Raw genomic sequence first — 18,207 nt, forward strand, 5'->3', positions numbered from 1 at the left:
GCCTTGAGCATAAATTCCTGCCACGTGCCGGTGTATGCGCGTACATCCGAGAGGATTTGTGTTTTCGTCGCCTTGGGAATTTTGAAGTAAAGGACCTATCAATATTATGGCTGCGTTTAGATTGTGACGACCACCCCCGCATCTATGCGTGCCTCTATAGGTCCCATAGTGGTAACCCGGAGACCAATAAACTTATTGAGCACATGGAATCCGTGACAGATCACATACTCCGTGAGATCCCTTCTGCTGAAGTCGTGATACTGGGCGATTTCAATGCCCACCACACAGAATGGCTAAACTCTCGTACGACCGACCACGCAGGGAGATCTTTCTATGAGTTCGCCATTGCTTATGGCCTGACGCAACTAGTGCCCTCGCCCACACGAGTGCCCGATGTGGAAAATCATTTTCCTTCCCTGTTAGACCTCCTGCTAACTTCTCACTCTGAAGGCTATCAGGTTAGAGTCGATGCTCCCATCGGCTCGTCAGACCATTGCCTAGTACGATGTGTAGTGCCAATAACGTACTGTCGCCGCCCACCTTGTGCGAGTTCTCGTCACTTATGGCACTTCAAGTCGGCGGATTGGGACGGGATGCGCACATTTTTCTCATCGTATCCCTGGGACAGAGTTTGCTTCTTAGAAAAGGATCCTAGCGCATGTGCCGAAAGTGTTGCTGATGTATTATTGCAGGGCATGGAACTCTATGTCCCTAGCTCGAAGGTTCCCATCGGCGGCAAGTCTAAGCCCTGGTTTGGTGGCTCTTGTAAAGCGGCAGCTCGCGTTAAACAAGAATGCTACCAGGCCTGGGTTGCTGGTTTAGCGTCTAGTGATCCAAATTCTCGAACACTTAAAAAGAAGTTTAACTCTGCCTCAAGAGCCTTTAAAAGAGCGATTGCGAAAGCGAAGTCGGAGTATATTACCAAACTTGGGGAAAAACTAGCCCGCCTTCCTTCTGGAACAAAAGCTTTTTGGGCTCTCGCCAAGGCCGTACAAGGCAACTTCTGTCGCCCATCTCTTCCATCCTTACACATGAAAAATGACCAGCTAGCACACACGGCAAAAGAGAAAGCCGATTTTCTGGGCTCTCTTTTTGCAGATAATTCTACTTTGGAGGACAAGGGTAATCCACCACCTCATATACCGCACTCTAAATGCTCTATGCCGGAAATCCGTTTCACGCAGAGAGCGGTACGTAAAGCCCTTCTTGCTTTAAAAGTGAACAAGTCATGCGGTCCGGATGGTATTCCACCGATTGTGCTAAGGATGTGCGCTCCAGAGCTGACTCCGGTGTTAACGCGACTCTTCCGATTCTCGTACTCCACAAGCATTGTCCCGTGCTCCTGGAAAACTGCTTTAGTGCATCCCATTCCCAAAAAAGGCGATCGCTCTGATCCGTCCAATTATAGACCTATTGCTATCACTTCCTTGCTTTCAAAAATAATGGAATCCATTATTAATCGCCAACTTCTTGAGTTCCTAGAGGAGCACCAGCTGATTAGCGATTGCCAGTACGGTTTCCGTAAAGGTCGCTCAGCTGGTGATCTTCTAGCGCTCTTGACACACAAATGGGCGACCGCTATTGAAAGCAAGGGTGAAGCTTTAGCGGTAAGTTTGGACATAGCGAAAGCCTTTGATCGGGTTTGGCACAAGGCACTCCTTTCAAAGCTTCCATCGTACGGGGTTCCCGAGAAATTGTGTCAGTGGGTCTCCAGTTTTCTCACAGAGCGGAGCATTAAAGTCGTTGTCGACGGTTCGTGCTCCGAGTCTAAGCCTGTGAATGCTGGGGTCCCACAAGGCTGCGTTCTTTCTCCAACTCTGTTTCTTCTGCATATCAATGACATGCCACTAACCAGTGGCATTCATTGCTATGCAGACGACAGTACTGTTGACGCGCTTTATACCGGCCGATGCAATATGTCTCGGGATACCACTATTGAGCACCGGAACGAACTTGTGTCTCAAATTGAGAACTCTCTCGAGAAAATCTCGAATTGGGGAAAAGCCAACCTCGTTGAGTTTAACCCTAAAAAGACACAAGTTTGTGCGTTTACCACAAAAAAAACACCCTTCATCATATCTCCATGCTTTCAGGGCATTCCTACCAGAGTCTCAGCTAGTATTAGTATACTTGGTGTCGACATTTCGTGTGATGTCCAGTTTCGTTGTCATCTGGAAGGTAAGGCTAAGTTAGCCTCTCAAAAACTTGGTGTGCTCTGTAGAGCGGGACAGTATTTCACACCCGGCCAACGCCTTCAACTCTATAAGGCACAGGTCAGGCCGCACATGGAATACTGTTCCCATCTCTGGGCCGGTGCACCCAAGTACCAGCTCCTTCCTTTTGACCGAATCCAGCGACGTGCAACACGGTTTGTGGATGATCCTTGTATTACTGATCGGCTGGACTCTTTGGCTCTCCGTAGAGATGTCGCATCTCTCTGCGTTTTTTACCGCATTTTCCACGGTGAATGCTCTGAAGAGCTGTTTGGTACAATACCAGCCGCCGAATTTCACCACCGAAGCGCACGCCACAAGCTCAAATTTCACCCACATCATCTCGATACTTGGCGTTCTTCCACCGTGCGTTTTAGGAGGAACTTCCTACCGCGCACTACTCCTCTGTGGAATGACCTTCCAAATTCGGCATTTCCCAAGGACTATAATTTAGAATGCTTCAAGAAGAGAGCGTATTCCTCCCTCAAAGGCCGGCAACGCAACCACAATACTCCAGAGTCTGTGGTTGTTCATGGGCGGCGCCAATCATCGCTTTCTGTACGGTGACGCGCAAGCTCGTTTGCCGACTTATACATAAAAAAAAAAAAAAAAAAAAAAACATATATACGAAAAATTTATTATTTATTAGTTAATGATTATGACATGGGTAATTATTTATTGTCCTATTTAAGTCATTATAATAATATTATTATCTGTAGTCAAATTTGTGAATTATGTGAGACGCGTCTTCCCACGAGAATTAAATTGATGTTACGTAATTCATTTTGTTGTATGCTTGCACTCGATGTAGGATTTAAAACAAAAACAACAATACATACTTTATAACCATTCCTTACATTATATAATACTAGCTTTGCCGCGCGGTTTTACCCGCGGACAAACCCGTGTACAAAATCACGTATTTCTATAGCTCATATTGTGTTATTATGATGTATATACATATTCCAATATGTACATATGTACATATTCCATTAGCTATGTCCACACTGTGCCTTTTTTCGTTCATCAAGGGCATGCGTCACAGCGCAGTCAACAGCGCACGCAACGCATGCCCTTGACGCATGCGTTTTTGACATTTGAAAGCACAGCGCGCGCTGCGAAAGACGTTTCCCGCGTCTGGTGGATTTCTGTGCCACAAAGCGTTCAACAACAAGATAAATTGACTGGACACCTTGAATAAATATGAAAGATTGTCTCCAGTAGCTAAGAACCTAAGTGTTATAGCTAATTTTATTTCACTAGGTATTGCTTCACGTAACTTGGTTGACTGCTTTGTAATTATTGGTGTAACCAATTTCAAAAGTCTACCAAATTTTTTTCAGACATACGTGTAAAATTTTTAAAAAGAATATCTTTATCTTCTCGTAGTTCTTAATTAATCACATTACTTCGATTATTGTAGGTAATAGCCTCGTATCCAAAACTTTCGCTTGGATCTTTTTTTCTGGAATTTCTTATGACCTAGTAAGCAGCACATATTCCACTAAGTAAAATGTTGTCGTCGCACATGTTTCCACAAGCTGACAAACTACGAATGAACTAAATGACTATATTGGCGTTGCGTTCATTAACGCATTCAATATTGAATTCAATATTGAAAGCGACAAACGAAAGTTGAATAGAAAGATGAAGACGAAACTAGAAGATGAAAGTGCATAGTGTGGACATAGCTAATAAGTTTCATCCAAATCTGACCAGTAGTTTTTACGTGAAAGAATAACAAACATACATTCATACTTACACTACTTACTTCGTGTTTATAATATTAGTATGATTTTAAACATATTATGTAGCCACACATGGGCTTCTCCCGTGTAGACCCTGAGATAGAAATGTACATAATACCTAATATTATATTGTAGTATATACTTATATTTTATTCGAGAATAATAGAGCTTTCTAATGGCAAAATAATTTTTAGAATCTGTCTCGTAATTTTTGTATTACATCGTTAAAAAGAAACAATAAAATCTCTCCACTTTATTATATTAGTTTAGAATGAAATAATACATCTTCGTTATCGTCCATACAAAGAAAAATAAACAAAATACATAATATGTACTGTTAATCGCTCTGTATATTACAAGAGGAATGCAATTCAGAAATGTTGTACAACTTTACTCACTCACTTTAATGAAACTTGAGTAATTTAAAACTTTGAACCGGTTTTTATTCTGAAAACTAGTTAAAATGTAGTTTGAGTTCATTTTATATTGAGATGTACTCATGCAAACACACAGATATGATTAACATATTATAGAAGACTAGCAGTCCGCCCCGGCTTCGCCCGTGGTACATATTTACGTTTTTTCTACGTAAGAAGTAAGAACCATCCTCGTACTTCAAGGAATATAATAAAAAAAGAATTAACGAAATCGGTTCAGCCGTTCTCAAGTTATGCGCTTACCAACACATTTTGGGATTCATTTTTATATTATAGATAATCCTCTCTTGTGATTGTCTGTCTGTCTGTTCGCGATAAACTCAAAAGCGCAGTAGGCACCAATTTTCATTCTGAATTTACATAGTAATTAGAGATAGGATAGAGCATTTTCAAGGAAAGTTTTAGTATATTATAATTTGTTAAGTTTTAGACTACGCGAGCGAAGCCATGGGCGGAAAGCTAGTTTTTTATTACGTTCCTTCATATTGCAATATAAAATTATATATAGTGTGTCTTTGATAGATACATAACAAATGATCATATTTGATAAATTACAGTAGCTGTACGTGTTGGGTCTGATTGCTTAATGGAACTACATATTTGAATAGCAAATAAAGTGATGGATGAGCGTGAAACTTATTTTTCTCTACCGCGAGTTGTCCTGACACACCACGCCTTGGACTTGCCAATTATAGTTTGATAAAGTCACTTAATGCACGGAAATATACTTGCAAAGAGTTACTTTGCGTATCTATCTGACTATTAGAAGAGAACGAACTTTGATGCTTTTATTTTGATTGATAGACTGCACAGGATTTTTTCGATTCAATTCTTCGTGAGTCCGAAATGAATCTCCTCAAAAACTCCACGTTTGACAACTATCAAATAATCGACAAATCAGTCTGTTGTAACCGGTGGCCGGTGCTTAGTGTGGCATGTCGTAATCAACGTACAAAGCGGCTATTTTATTGTACTCCACATTCGGGAAGTGGCATTGTAGTGTAGGATCGCCCTGTGACAGTGCCCCTCTGTTTGTGAAACCGCCTCGTCAATTTTTGTGACTCCACCGCCATTATACCTACATTCCTAGTAACATTCCAATTATATTTAAAAAGTGACGTCCAAATCAATGTAAATCTAAAAAATAATTGGTCCATACAAACACTACGAAACGAAGAATATGGTAAGCCTTTCTGGAATCCTGTTATTGTTATTATAATATAAACAAAAAATACCTACAAAATAAAAGATAACCAAGATACAAACGAACTACTACGAATAGAGGAGGTATCTTATAATCTTAGAAACATTGTTTTGGTATTAATTTGAACAAAGATCTGAATCGTTTCTGTTATCAGATTATCCTACTATCTGCTTGTTTAGGCTTGATTTCATCTCCAATGAAGATAATACGATTCATTTCCTTACATCAATGGAGATTCTAATAAAATAAACTGATCGCTTTGTCTAGAGCCGCTCAGTTTTAAATTAACTTGTATTGCGAAATTCTTAAATTTTCCATTTAATTAAAGCTGGATTAAATTGAGCTTGGAAGATAATAATCAATTTGTAGCCATCATTGTGGAGAGTTGTTAGCGATAATCATATTAATATCAATGATTTTTCAATCTAGTCCGTATTAGAGCTATGGTGCTGAATGGTACGTAATAATAGTTTGTGTATCAAGCACTAATCACATTTAAGGGAGCATTAGGGTTATATCAATAAATAAAACATGTGTGTCGACATTAATTTTTTTGTGATACATCATACAGAACGGTTTAGTCGTATGAATTTTTCGTATCTCTTGACAAAATAATGATTCAAATGATATTTCTGTTCCCTACGCAGAATTCTAAAATAGTTGAAGTATAACACTCTGGCAGGAAGCACTTAGTGCAATTACAATAACAATCACTTATAACAGTTTTCACGATTAGTAGAAGTGGGTATATTTAGAATAATCCGAATAAAATCCAATTGTGACTAAGATATAATAATAAATATCACAAATTGTTCCCATGAGATTGTTCCTTCTGTTAAAAGATGATGATTATCTTAAAAGTTTTATATAGAACCATTCGTAACTGCGAATGGTTCTATTTTATGTAATCTTTTTTAAAAAATATGATCATCACGCGAAACAAAAAAGCATACCTACAACAAGGTACATAATTTACCTAACCTACATATTTTTTGTAACATAGAGCAAAGATCGATAAAAACCACTTGTTGAAAAGAACAATTAATACCACTAGTTAAACTGATGATACAATCATTAAGGTCACACTAATATTTATAAGTGAAGTTCCCCCTTTCTGTATATTTATCGTTAATATTACCTACGATTTTGTCAAGTGAAGTAGACGTCAAATAAATAAATGCACAACAGGCGCGGGTGTCATGAGTCGGAATAATTTATTGTTTGGAAACAACTCCTTTTCATTTTTGTTATTAGATTTTTATTCAGCGATAAGTTTTGTATTTCTATATTGCTTGTTATTTTCGATATGTATATTTGGCAAACATTTTTGGTGTTTGCGTAAATACGGTTTGGAATAATACGGTCTCTTTGATATCGAATCGACAGTGACGCTTTTGTTTGGTGATTGTATTTTTAATAGCAGTGGTATGGTTGTTTAAGATATGGTTTACGATAATTTAGGGTAGAGTATAATTGCCCATGACGGCATTTGATATGTCTTCTATTTAATATTGAAATTAAAATACAATATAAACAATGTAGCCTTCTAGGAATAAAAGACATGCATAATTTGCATAAATGTACAATTTATTAACAATTTTTTTCATAAAACAAAATGTGAAGCCATCGAAAATTTGTGAGACTTTTTTTATTTATCACATAATCATTATGTACGTTGAAAGTAGTTTTCCTATCTAAATATTAAAAAATTTGCTCCTTGGCGGAATCAATGATTAATAACTTAAAAGCTACAAAAAATTATTATAAAAATTACATTTTTTGTCAATAATTTATTTTTACGTGAGAGCATATATTCTTTTAAGAATCAAGTTTAATTCAATTTACTTTTTATTCAGCAGAAACACAGAACGATGTCGTTTCGTCAAAACCACCTGTGAAGTCGCCGAGCCTCTCTCAAGTTACGAGTCCAACGTATAAACGTGAGTGCACTTTTATTGTTTTTAATTAATAAGAACGAGTATGTGTATTATATAAAATTAGTGTTTTTTGTATTATACAAATATAAATTAAATTTCATTCAAAAAAATTTCAAAGAAATTATCCTTCTTTGTTTAAATAGTTAACAAAAAGATACCTATACTTAATTAACTTTGTATAACGTCGCAAAGTGTAAAATAATTAATTTTGTTTACATTTAACAATGTTTTAACATATAAATTACTGAAATGAAAGAAGAAAAACCAACTCGAAACATTACCTCTTCTGTACTTTCGTATGTTGTAAAATCATCAGCAAATTATAATAATAACCAACTTTTATACGTCAAACAAAATGAAACGTAATTACAGTTTATTTTCATATAAATTACGTTGGTAGTAATAGCTTTATAGGGTTTCATTAATTGCGATGAAGTTCAATAACAAAGAGATCCTCTGGAACGAAGTGCGTAAATTTTCCATCGTTTTTGAAACAGAAACAGCTGTCATTTGTTTAAAGAAAATAAGTGTTTAAAAACAATAGTAATAATTACTTTGGATGGTAATATTATCTACTATCAATTTAACCGCGGTTCACCTGTTCTAGAATATCCATCACCTGTATCTATGTAACTTGGGTAAAAAATACAAATAATTAATCTATACTAATATTATAAAGCTGAAGAGTTTGTTTGTTTGTTTGAACGCGCTAATCTCGAGCACTACTGGTCCGATTTGAAAAATTCTTTCGGTGTTAGATAGCTCAGTTATCGAGGAAGGCTATAGGGTATATCATCACGCTACGAGCAACAGGAGTGGAGCCACGGGGGTGAAACCACGCGGAGCAGCTAGTTAAAAATAAAAAGACTGTTCCTGAGTTGGTCACTGGTATTCAAAATTCGGATAATGTACTATAGTTTCATATATTTAAAAATCCCTCTTACGTAATTTTCGTATTTTAAATAGCAACAAGATTTGTGAATCAAGAAAAGTCCGAATCTGAACGGAACAGTGTTACCTTTACCTTTCCACAGAGATTCATAAAGCTGTCGTTTCTTTGATATATCCCTTATCAGATTTCCGTAACAAGGGACCACAGAGGGGTAAGGGAGACACATATTTATTAACGCACCCTTGCAATATAAAATATGATGCGTTGTAGTCTAGTTTTCGAAGCTATTGACCGCCTTGATTGATATCCGATCAAGAAATATTAACGTGCCAACTTCATGAACTCTGCAGAAGTTATCACATCAATTTTAAACTAGAGGTTGAGTTATATTTTATCGCCGTATTTTAAATTTTCTCTGTGCTCTGCATACTAGTTTGGCAAATAGCATTTTCAGCGTTATATCATGAACTTGTGGAAAAAAATTATAAATTTATCATCAGCAGTCTAAGGACTGTTTGTTTCACAATTCATTATAATATTAATATTATGAATTTAAACAATTACTCTTTAACATGTAAAACTTAAAGCTTTATTTGTATTTGTTTATATTTGATTACTATATTTGTTTCAAATAACTGCATTATCGATACCACAGTTAAACTTATTATTATTCAATTGTAACATGCAGATATCTAAGATAGGTAAAACAAAGAAAACCGCTCTTTTTGTGCAAATTAGATTTTCTTCAAAAAACATACAAACTATGCGCATGTTTATTAAATCGTAAACCCTGGTAATATATGGTGCTCGTTATTCTAAATGCAAGAGTTATTTTATGTGACACTTTTAAAGCTTAGATAGGCTCAGTACTAACGATCTTCAGGTATATGTTCCTGACCTTTTTAATAAATTGAGCGAAATTGGGCAAATCGGTTTATGTAACTAGCTCTATAATGTTGCCGCGTGGTCAAAATATATTTTCATGATGCGGACTTTAATCACTTGTTTTATTTCCTTGAAGATATAATTATTAAAACTAATCTGTGTATTGATAGATCAATCAGTCAATCACCTTTGCGTTTTATAGATTATTAAGATTTGAATAAATGTATGAAACTCAAACGATCTAGGATTACTGTTAATAAAATGAGGTTACTGTAATTATTCATATTTTCCACTCGCATTTCAATTAGCACAATGAACATTATTCACGCAATTATACATTTAAATTATAATTCTTGGGTCTTTGCACGATTGAAGTGTAAATAACTGTGATACTTTGATTGAGTTTCAATAATAGCTTGTGTTAAAAACTATATAAAAAATTTACTCGTGAAAATCCTTGAAAGAGTTTTGAAACAAAATAAATTGTATTGACGTGTTATCTTGACCTATTCATATACAAATACAAATTATATCTGTATTTTAATATTAAAACATTAAACAACAAAACAACGAAATTTAAAAATATTTCTCTTTTAATTACATCCGTGTACAAATTTATATTTTGTTTTAATTGAATCATTAATGCCTTTATGTCCGTGCAAATATTGCAATATGAAACGCGAATTCATAAAGTTTCACATATTATGGGAAAAAATTATTTCAACTATTTCCTCGTATTCGAATGCAAAACGAAAGAACATCGGTATATCAAATTAATGTATGATGATATTAATTTAAAATTAATATAAAAAATTAACTACTGAGAGTTTATATATTTTCTGCTTTCAATTATTGATAAAATTAATTTGTAAACAAATTAGGTAATCATTATTTTTTAAATATAATTATTATTTCCCGAATTATTAAAAAAAACAACGCATAAGGTTAATGTATCATCTCAACAACACTTAATATTTGTATTGTTTATCTTACAAGGAAAAGACACGAAATATCTTCAATTTGCTCTTATACCGGGATCCACAGTTCAGTATCTCATTGTATTCCCAGGACATCTGAAGCTAGCACCTAGGTAATTGGATAACTCGTGTTTAGCAAGTATAATCCGATTTACATGCAGTGACCGCTCGTCGCCAATGCGAATATAACTGAATAAAATTACCTTTTCATGTTATTTGTACATAGTTTTAATAATTGTAGCTATTGAGCCTGTGCGTGTAAGTTTTATTTAAGCACATGTATGCTTTAAACAGAAAAATCTAATAAGAATAGGCTTTATTACGAGGCGAATGTAGAGCTGATCTATAAAAGTCTAAATAAGCTTTGAAATATAGCAATACTTGCTGAAAAGAACAAAACAAAATTGCATTAATCATCGTGCACTACTATTATGGTAAAATTATGGAAAATATTGATTTCACGGAAGCCCAAAGTGAGGGAAGGCAGTTAAAAATACCGAGTATATTCGATACATCGAGTATAAATTACAGAAGACTTCGATCCACGTATGCATTAATTATTTTTGGTAATATTAAAAAAGGTTTATCCCTCGGTTATAACAAATACCTAATCTATTAAATTTTTAACAAAGCCTTTCAAGTCGTGCTTGGCTTGGTGCTTTTTTCTACTCGTACACGAAGACAATGCAGATTGTACGTTTTATAACATTTATTTAGTAAAGTTTGTATTTCAAGTATAATTCTAATAAATGAATATCCAAAAAACAAAAAAGGAATGTCCCTTAAAACATTTTCGTTTTTAAACTGTGTAAATATCAATCAATCATAATATTATAACCCAAATAAATCGAACCGTTCGTTGTATTCTCACCGTAATAAAGCAACCGCAATCAACAACGATGAGATTATTTATAATGAAATGCATCAATTCATCGCGTGCAATAAAAACGTGATAAGTGGTTCATACATTCAGTCGGCACAATTACCTTATTACCCTTTGAATGTGTGCCAAAAAACTGCTATAGAAGTTATCGCCTGTGCGTTTTTGGCACGCTGGCCCGGATCTATGAGGCGATTATGTCATGCATCGCAAATCCGATGTCCGATGTTTATCCACAGTCGCCTACAGTCTAGTCGCAAACAAATATCAGCCTTTTATTGTTCTGCAGAAAGCGAGACGACGCGTCAAAACTGGATATTTCTGGAAGGTCACCCCTCCGAGCTTGATTTATTACATTTGCTCCTGTAAAACGCATTGCTGTGATTTTCAGTGTATTATTAACGTTGACTCACTGGATATGAAAGTTTTGATTACAAAAAATCACATAAAAATACGATTAAGTATTTATAAGACCGTAGCTTTAGGTATAATTTAGATGATAAAACCCTTCTGGGTGGGTAACAAAGCGATCTACAATACAAACTGAAAAGTTGGCTTGAACAAGAAAAGTACTAGAAAAAATAAACGTATCTTTTTGTTTGAAGCTGACCCCAAAACCAATGCCAGAAATATAAATATAACTTTGATAAATGTTTGTGTAGAAATGAAAACTTTGCAAGGACAGCATTTTCCGATATTATTTATACATATAATTCAGGTCATAAAAGAAGAAATGGTCTTCTATTTTTTGCATTGAATAATAACAATTATTAGTATAATAGAATAACATGACGCAGCTAATGTAATGGTTTTATATTTAAAACCTTTTACCAAGTCTTGACCTATATTCGTTCATTAATGTGAATCCACACGATACATCTAAAAGCAACATCGATACAAACTGTTATTTTTATCTTCTGTTGTTTCTAAATATACAGTACGGTAAAATAGATTTCAAATAATACAATACCTACCTTTATGTATTAAGTGAATATAGTGAGGACAAGTGTATTAAACATTACGTTTATTTGTGAACGAAACATTGTTCTTGGGAATTTTGTATTCAAGGCAGCATTTAGTTCGTTCGCTAATTTAAATCCTTTTTGTTTGTTTGTGTATTGTTATGTTGTTTAGTAAATGTATACGAATTTGCAGATTAAAATGCAGAATCATACCAAAACTAAACTAGTCAGATCCACACATAGTCTTTGTAAATTGGTAGATAACCAAACCAATGTTGTTAACGTTGTATGGCATTTGTGACTGAATGCAAATTGCAGGAGTTCAATGCATATATAACAATACAGGCATAGGACACTGGAAGTGTTCAATCAGTCTAGATGACCTGCAAGTCTAGATATAGGAGCCAATTGTTCCACTTTTAGCCCACGCTTAACGAAATAATTGTAATCACATATTTCCTTATCTTATTTTTTATATAATGTTTCAATGCTTATATTTAATCACACAACTGCATTATTGATAAAGAAAGATAGGAAAATACGTTTTAATTTTACGTAAGTATTATACTTTTTGTAATTAGATTAGACCTTGTACAACGAATTTAAAACTCGCTTTCGTTGTTTTAGTTACGACTGTTTTGTGCGAAACTTTACCTAGGCAATGTGTGTAAATATGTAAACAAATAGTAAATATATTGTTTACATATTTGTATTTTATATAGAGCATAAATTAAGTAATAGAAAAAAATATTTTTACTTTAGATATTTTACATCCTTCTAGTTGAAATTGATAGAACATCAAATGAACGTGAAAACAACATACATACAACAAACCCAAGTGACTTCCGTCCAAACCTAATATAATTCAAATAGCCTATTGTTTGTTAGTTTTTCTCCGTTATGTACACCCGAAAAGGGCAAGGAACGCTTTTGCAATTTTAATTAGTAATAATTTAAATCATGTCTGCTGATAATACATTGGTTAGGTACCTAGTACAGAACAGCCGGCGGCCCGAACGGTCTTCCCTCGTGGCCGATCGCCGCGCGCGCAGTGTACACGGCATAAAAATAAGTCTGCGCCTGCGCACTTCAACCCATTTATAATTATTAGTAAATCGCCGAACGGGCGTACGACTGCCGCGCTTTGCTATCGCTCGCAAATCATAAAATTCATACGATCCATATACGAAGTTTATCTTTTATCTCGACAGTGTTATTGTAAAAAAGAAACGCAAACGCTCAACGTCGTATTCATAGCGTCAATTTAGTCACAGTGCTAGTGCCCGGTGTCGCGAACTATTTACAAAACGATTCAGTGCTCGTGTGTGTGCGTTGTTTACTGCCCTTTACTTATCAGTGATAAAAGTGCAAGTGTTTAGTTCACATTAAGATGCCGGATAAACCGAAGAGACGTAAGAATAATAGAAATAAGAGAAGAAATAAAAATCAAAATCAATCTAACAATAATATACAAATTGTTTCTTCTAATGAAACAGAGAAAGTTGAAGATATTCCATTGAGTCCACCGAGTCCAAGTCAGAGTGATGTTAGCGCAAAAACAGAAGAAATAACCTCAAATAAATACTCGGAGGCATCTGAAGAAAATATTGGTGATGATAAAACACAGAAATTGTTATCAGGCTTGCTTGTTTCCTATACAGAAGAAATAAAACATGATACTGATGATTTAAATACTCAAGAAAAAGCAGGAGGAGCTTTAAAAAGTGACGCTACGGAAGAAACAATAAAAATAACTGAAAAATATAAAGTAGAATCTCCTGAAAAGACAATTAAAGTAAAATCTAAATTAAAAAACAACGTTAAAAGTAAAAGTGTTGATAATGATGATCAACCTACTATAGTAGAAATTTCAGATGACGGAGAAAAGTGTGAAGCCGGTAGTAACTTAGTAATTGTTGACGCTAGTAATGTTTTAGTTGCTGAAGTGGAGCCTAATATTGAATGGGAAAATACTGCTGACCTGGAAGAGTTAAAATCCTTAAAACAAGAAGATACTGTACCTGGAGCATTATCTATTACAACGATACCCCTTAATGTAGCACAATGTGAACTTACTAAGTCTATGAGCCCTGAGGAAGAAAGATGCTTACGCAAATATCTGCAAAGTTTAGATTTATCATCTAATCAAGGTATAGATCCCAGTTGTTTGGAAATTAAAACTGAAATAGAACAAATGGTTGAACGTGAAATTAAACAACGCTTAAGAAGAAAAGGATTCGCCGAGGATAATTTTATTCCTAGACTTGGGCCACCCAGATCGTTACATGTTATCGATGAAGAAGTTAGTGGAGAATCATCAGCTACATCACGTCGTCATTCATATTTAAATGAAAATAAAAGTGACACGGACGAGTTAGATGACGATGTTTTCAAAATAACATCTGATAGTAAAAGTAAATTTAGCACAAATAAAGGCACAAAAATATTTACAAATCTTATACCGCAAGAGTGTATACGTGTAGGCGCTCAAATCAAAGATCCTGAAATTTCTGAAGCAAGAGGAGCTTGGTCCACAAAACAGTTAGAATCAGTAACCGGAGCAGAAATTGTTTATTTAACAGACTCATCCAGTAGTACTAGTTCTGCATATGATATTAATGATATTGATGAAAATAACGAAGAAAGCGACGTATCCGTTCGAATAATAACTCCAACTATTGAAGTAACAGATACAGATACGTTTCTTAAAAATAATTTTAGGTCAAAATCTGAAAACTCTAATGAAGTTGAGAAAATGATATTGGCTGATAATAGTGTTCATGAAATTAAAAATGACTATCGAAATAACATTATAGAAACAAAGCAAGATAATTCTTTAAATGAAATAGACGGCCATGAGATAGTTGTTTTATCTACGGATGTTATAAATACCGATTTATATGTTAAAGAAATTGATAATTATGAAGAGCAAGAAGGACCTAATCCGCTAGTTTTTAAAAATCAAAACCATGAAGATAACTCACATATAAATAATAATTTTAAAGAAAACAATGGATCTGAATCAAAAAAAGTTGTGGATCAGTATGATCTTGAAATAAAAGTTTTAAAATGTGAATTAAATGATGCAATAAATAATTTAATAAAAGAAGTTATTTCCGATTCAGAAAGTGTCAATGATAATTCAAATGAGCCACTAGTTCGTCAGGATTCATCTAGTAGTGTAGGTTCTTCTCAATGCACTGCGAAATATAACCCAAAATGTTCTTCTCTCAACGATATTCCAGGCAATGAATCTGATGAGTTCAGCACAACAAACAATGAATTTAAACATTTAGAAGAAACAGAAAGTCACGTTAAAGACGTCATTGAAACTATCAAAGATAATTCTATGAAAGGTAAAGATGAAGCACAAACCACAGACTTAAAAACGCCATCTTTGCGAGATTTATGCTTAGGAACAATATGTAAATTACCTTATGGTGAACAAATATTGGAAGAATTGGCGAATGTATCAGAACGTTTGCAAAAAATGAGTGATCTTACATTGGAAGCCAATAAATTTCGGGAGCCAGTAGACAAAGTTAGCAATAAAAATGAATTACATAAAAAGCCATCTCCAAAAACTTCTGTAACAGAGTCAAAAATCAAAGCAGTTCCTCCACCGGTGCAACCTCGAAATTCATCTTTAAGAATTAGTCATGATGAATCTCAAAATAATACAAAATCAGTTTCTATACCATCTCGCGTTTGCCTATCACCATCTCAAAAAATGTTGATGGAGAAAACAAACACGTTTTCAGCAAAAGAACAAACAGAACACATAAATAATGAACACAAGATATCCGTAGATTTACGTGATAAAGACAAAGATAGCAAAGATATTATTAATGTTCCATTTAAATCGCAGACTGGAAGTCGTCTATTAGCATTATTACGTCCATCTTCAATGACTGACTCAAAGGAAAATATTACAAGTAACAATAAAGTGTGGAACGCTGGTATAAACAACCTATCGTCGTTGTCTAAAATGAATGTAAAAAATGTGAATGATACTTTCACCAAAAGCGACGACGAAACTAAAAGACCGTTTAAGTATGATCATTCTAATTCATTCAAACCTATACCACCCCCTAAGCCAAGAAAATTTTCATCATCATTTTATGAATGCAATCAGTCATCTAACTTTATAGAAAGTTCACTTAAATCTGTTAAAAATGAGAATAAATATTTCCACTACTCAACAGGAAATTTAAGTAAAGAGATAGAAGATGATATATCTTCTATTCAAAATATGCACCGACATTATAATGATATTTACAAAGAAGCCAGAGATGAATTTTATCCACGGCGACCATCCTTACCTAAAGATTTATGTGACCAACAAATGGAATATATACTAAAAAAGGAGAAAGAAGTCGAAGCTGAAATCTATAGATTAGAAAATGATCGTGTTAAACCACCTCAAAGAAGAGGTCCCAGAGCACCGATGATATTAGATGAAGAAGCTCATGATAAATCTTGGCTTAATTCAAACACACACAATAGTAGACAGCTTTATGATAATACGTTCATATCAAAATCTACTCCGAAAATGGAAAGCGGGAAATTATCGTCTGCTTTTAGTAAAAGTGAAGAAGAATTAGTAAGAAACAAAATGTATTCCGAATATGTTAATCAAATGGCTGAGAGAGAGCAACGGAAACAACAAAAAATTATCAAAATTACCAAACCGCCACATGCTCTGAATAATAACACATACTCCAAAAGTGAGTCTGAACTGAAATATTTTGAACATAAAGTAAATAATCGCATTGAAAAAGAGTTTATCGATAGAGCTAAGGAAAGATGGAATAAACTTGGTTTTAAAGATCCTGAAACGGAGGATGAAAGGGACAGTGATAAAAATACATATAGAGAACCAAAAGTGATTGAACACAAAATTAAAGTGATTGATTCGGGTGAAGAAAAAGACGTGAAAAAACTTCCTAATCATTTGCAAGACTTTGTGAACTTTACAGTGAAAGATAAAAATGATAAAAGTAGCAGTCCTGGTGAGTCGGATAATGATGAAGCATCATCGCATGGTGTGATTATATGTGCAGTGATAATTTTACTATTAACAATAACTAAATTCATCATGAGACTATTTCGTTAAAAGTGACACTTAGAACCTTTTATATTTATAGTAGATACTCGAATACTAATTTATATTTTTGATTAGCATGTTTTAGCTGGCATGGTTGTTATTGTGATAGTATTTTAAGTTATATGAATAGAAGAATACCTACTCCTAATGCAAATATATAATGAAACAGGTAAGCTATACTGAATTGTATATTTCACAATTTCTATGCAAAATGTTTACCAATTGTATATAAGCTTTAATAATATTATATTTATTAGGTATGGAAGATGTAGAGTCATTTTAACCTGTATCATGTTTGTACAAACATAATATAGATGTCATACCTTAATACTGCATAGTCGTATTTATGCTTAAAACCATTCCTTTAAATATTTTTTTATATAAAAATCTCAATTCAAAATCACATATAAACTAAAAACGTATACATGTTTACAGTTAAATTTACCTAGCTCGTGTACATTAATATAAGCGGTAATACTTTTTCGTTTCAATACAAAAAATATATACACATATAATTAATTAATATTATAATTAGGTACGTTACTTTCTAAGCTTGCGATTCCGTGAATTATTGAATGGAGTGCAACGGTATTGGCGCGCATATTGCATTACATACTGTAAATGGTAATAATAGATGTGCGAAATGCGATAGACATTTGTTTGCAAATGGAAATTAGCATTTGCTAGATAACTGTGTTATCATCGTATTGACGAACTCGCTGCGCAAACAGAGTCATTATTGACGTACAAAATCCACATTTGTTGCTTCATCCTTATTTATCGCCGTGTAAGTTATCACCGAGAATTATATCAGATAAAAAATTAAATACTACACGCTCTGCTGCCAAATTTTCAACTGAAATCGTACAAGATAAAGAGCGATGCCCGTGAAAATATTTGGATCATCTATATTCGTTCTAAATGGCCTTTGGTGACTCGACTGTAAAATACATATTTACATTTCG

The 18,207-nt window shown here is 34.2% G+C and overlaps 1 protein-coding gene across 13 annotated transcripts in view; it reads left to right on the plus strand.

The window, feature by feature from the left end:
* The window catches only part of LOC149485070 (uncharacterized), a 132,041-nt gene that overhangs the window by 50,836 nt on the left and 62,998 nt on the right, over positions 1 to 18,207 (plus strand). For 4 of the 13 annotated variants that reach the window (XM_089699770.1, XM_089699772.1, XM_089699773.1 and 1 more), the window contains exon 1: positions 13,175 to 17,147. In XM_089699770.1, coding sequence (XP_089555896.1) covers positions 13,526 to 17,147 — 3,622 coding nt within the window. In that variant the 5' untranslated portion in view covers positions 13,175 to 13,525. Of the gene's footprint in view, positions 1 to 7,458; positions 7,543 to 13,174; positions 17,148 to 17,374; positions 17,412 to 18,207 lie in introns of those variants that run through there. The other 9 variants (XM_089699774.1, XM_089699777.1, XM_089699776.1 and 6 more) reach the window with 5 other exon arrangements.

This window comes from Colias philodice, chromosome 10 (assembly GCF_061535455.1).
Source record: "Colias philodice isolate Cphi_HAF_F1 chromosome 10, ilColPhil1 Martin Lab GWU primary, whole genome shotgun sequence".
Classification (NCBI taxonomy): Eukaryota; Metazoa; Arthropoda; class Insecta; order Lepidoptera; family Pieridae; genus Colias; species Colias philodice.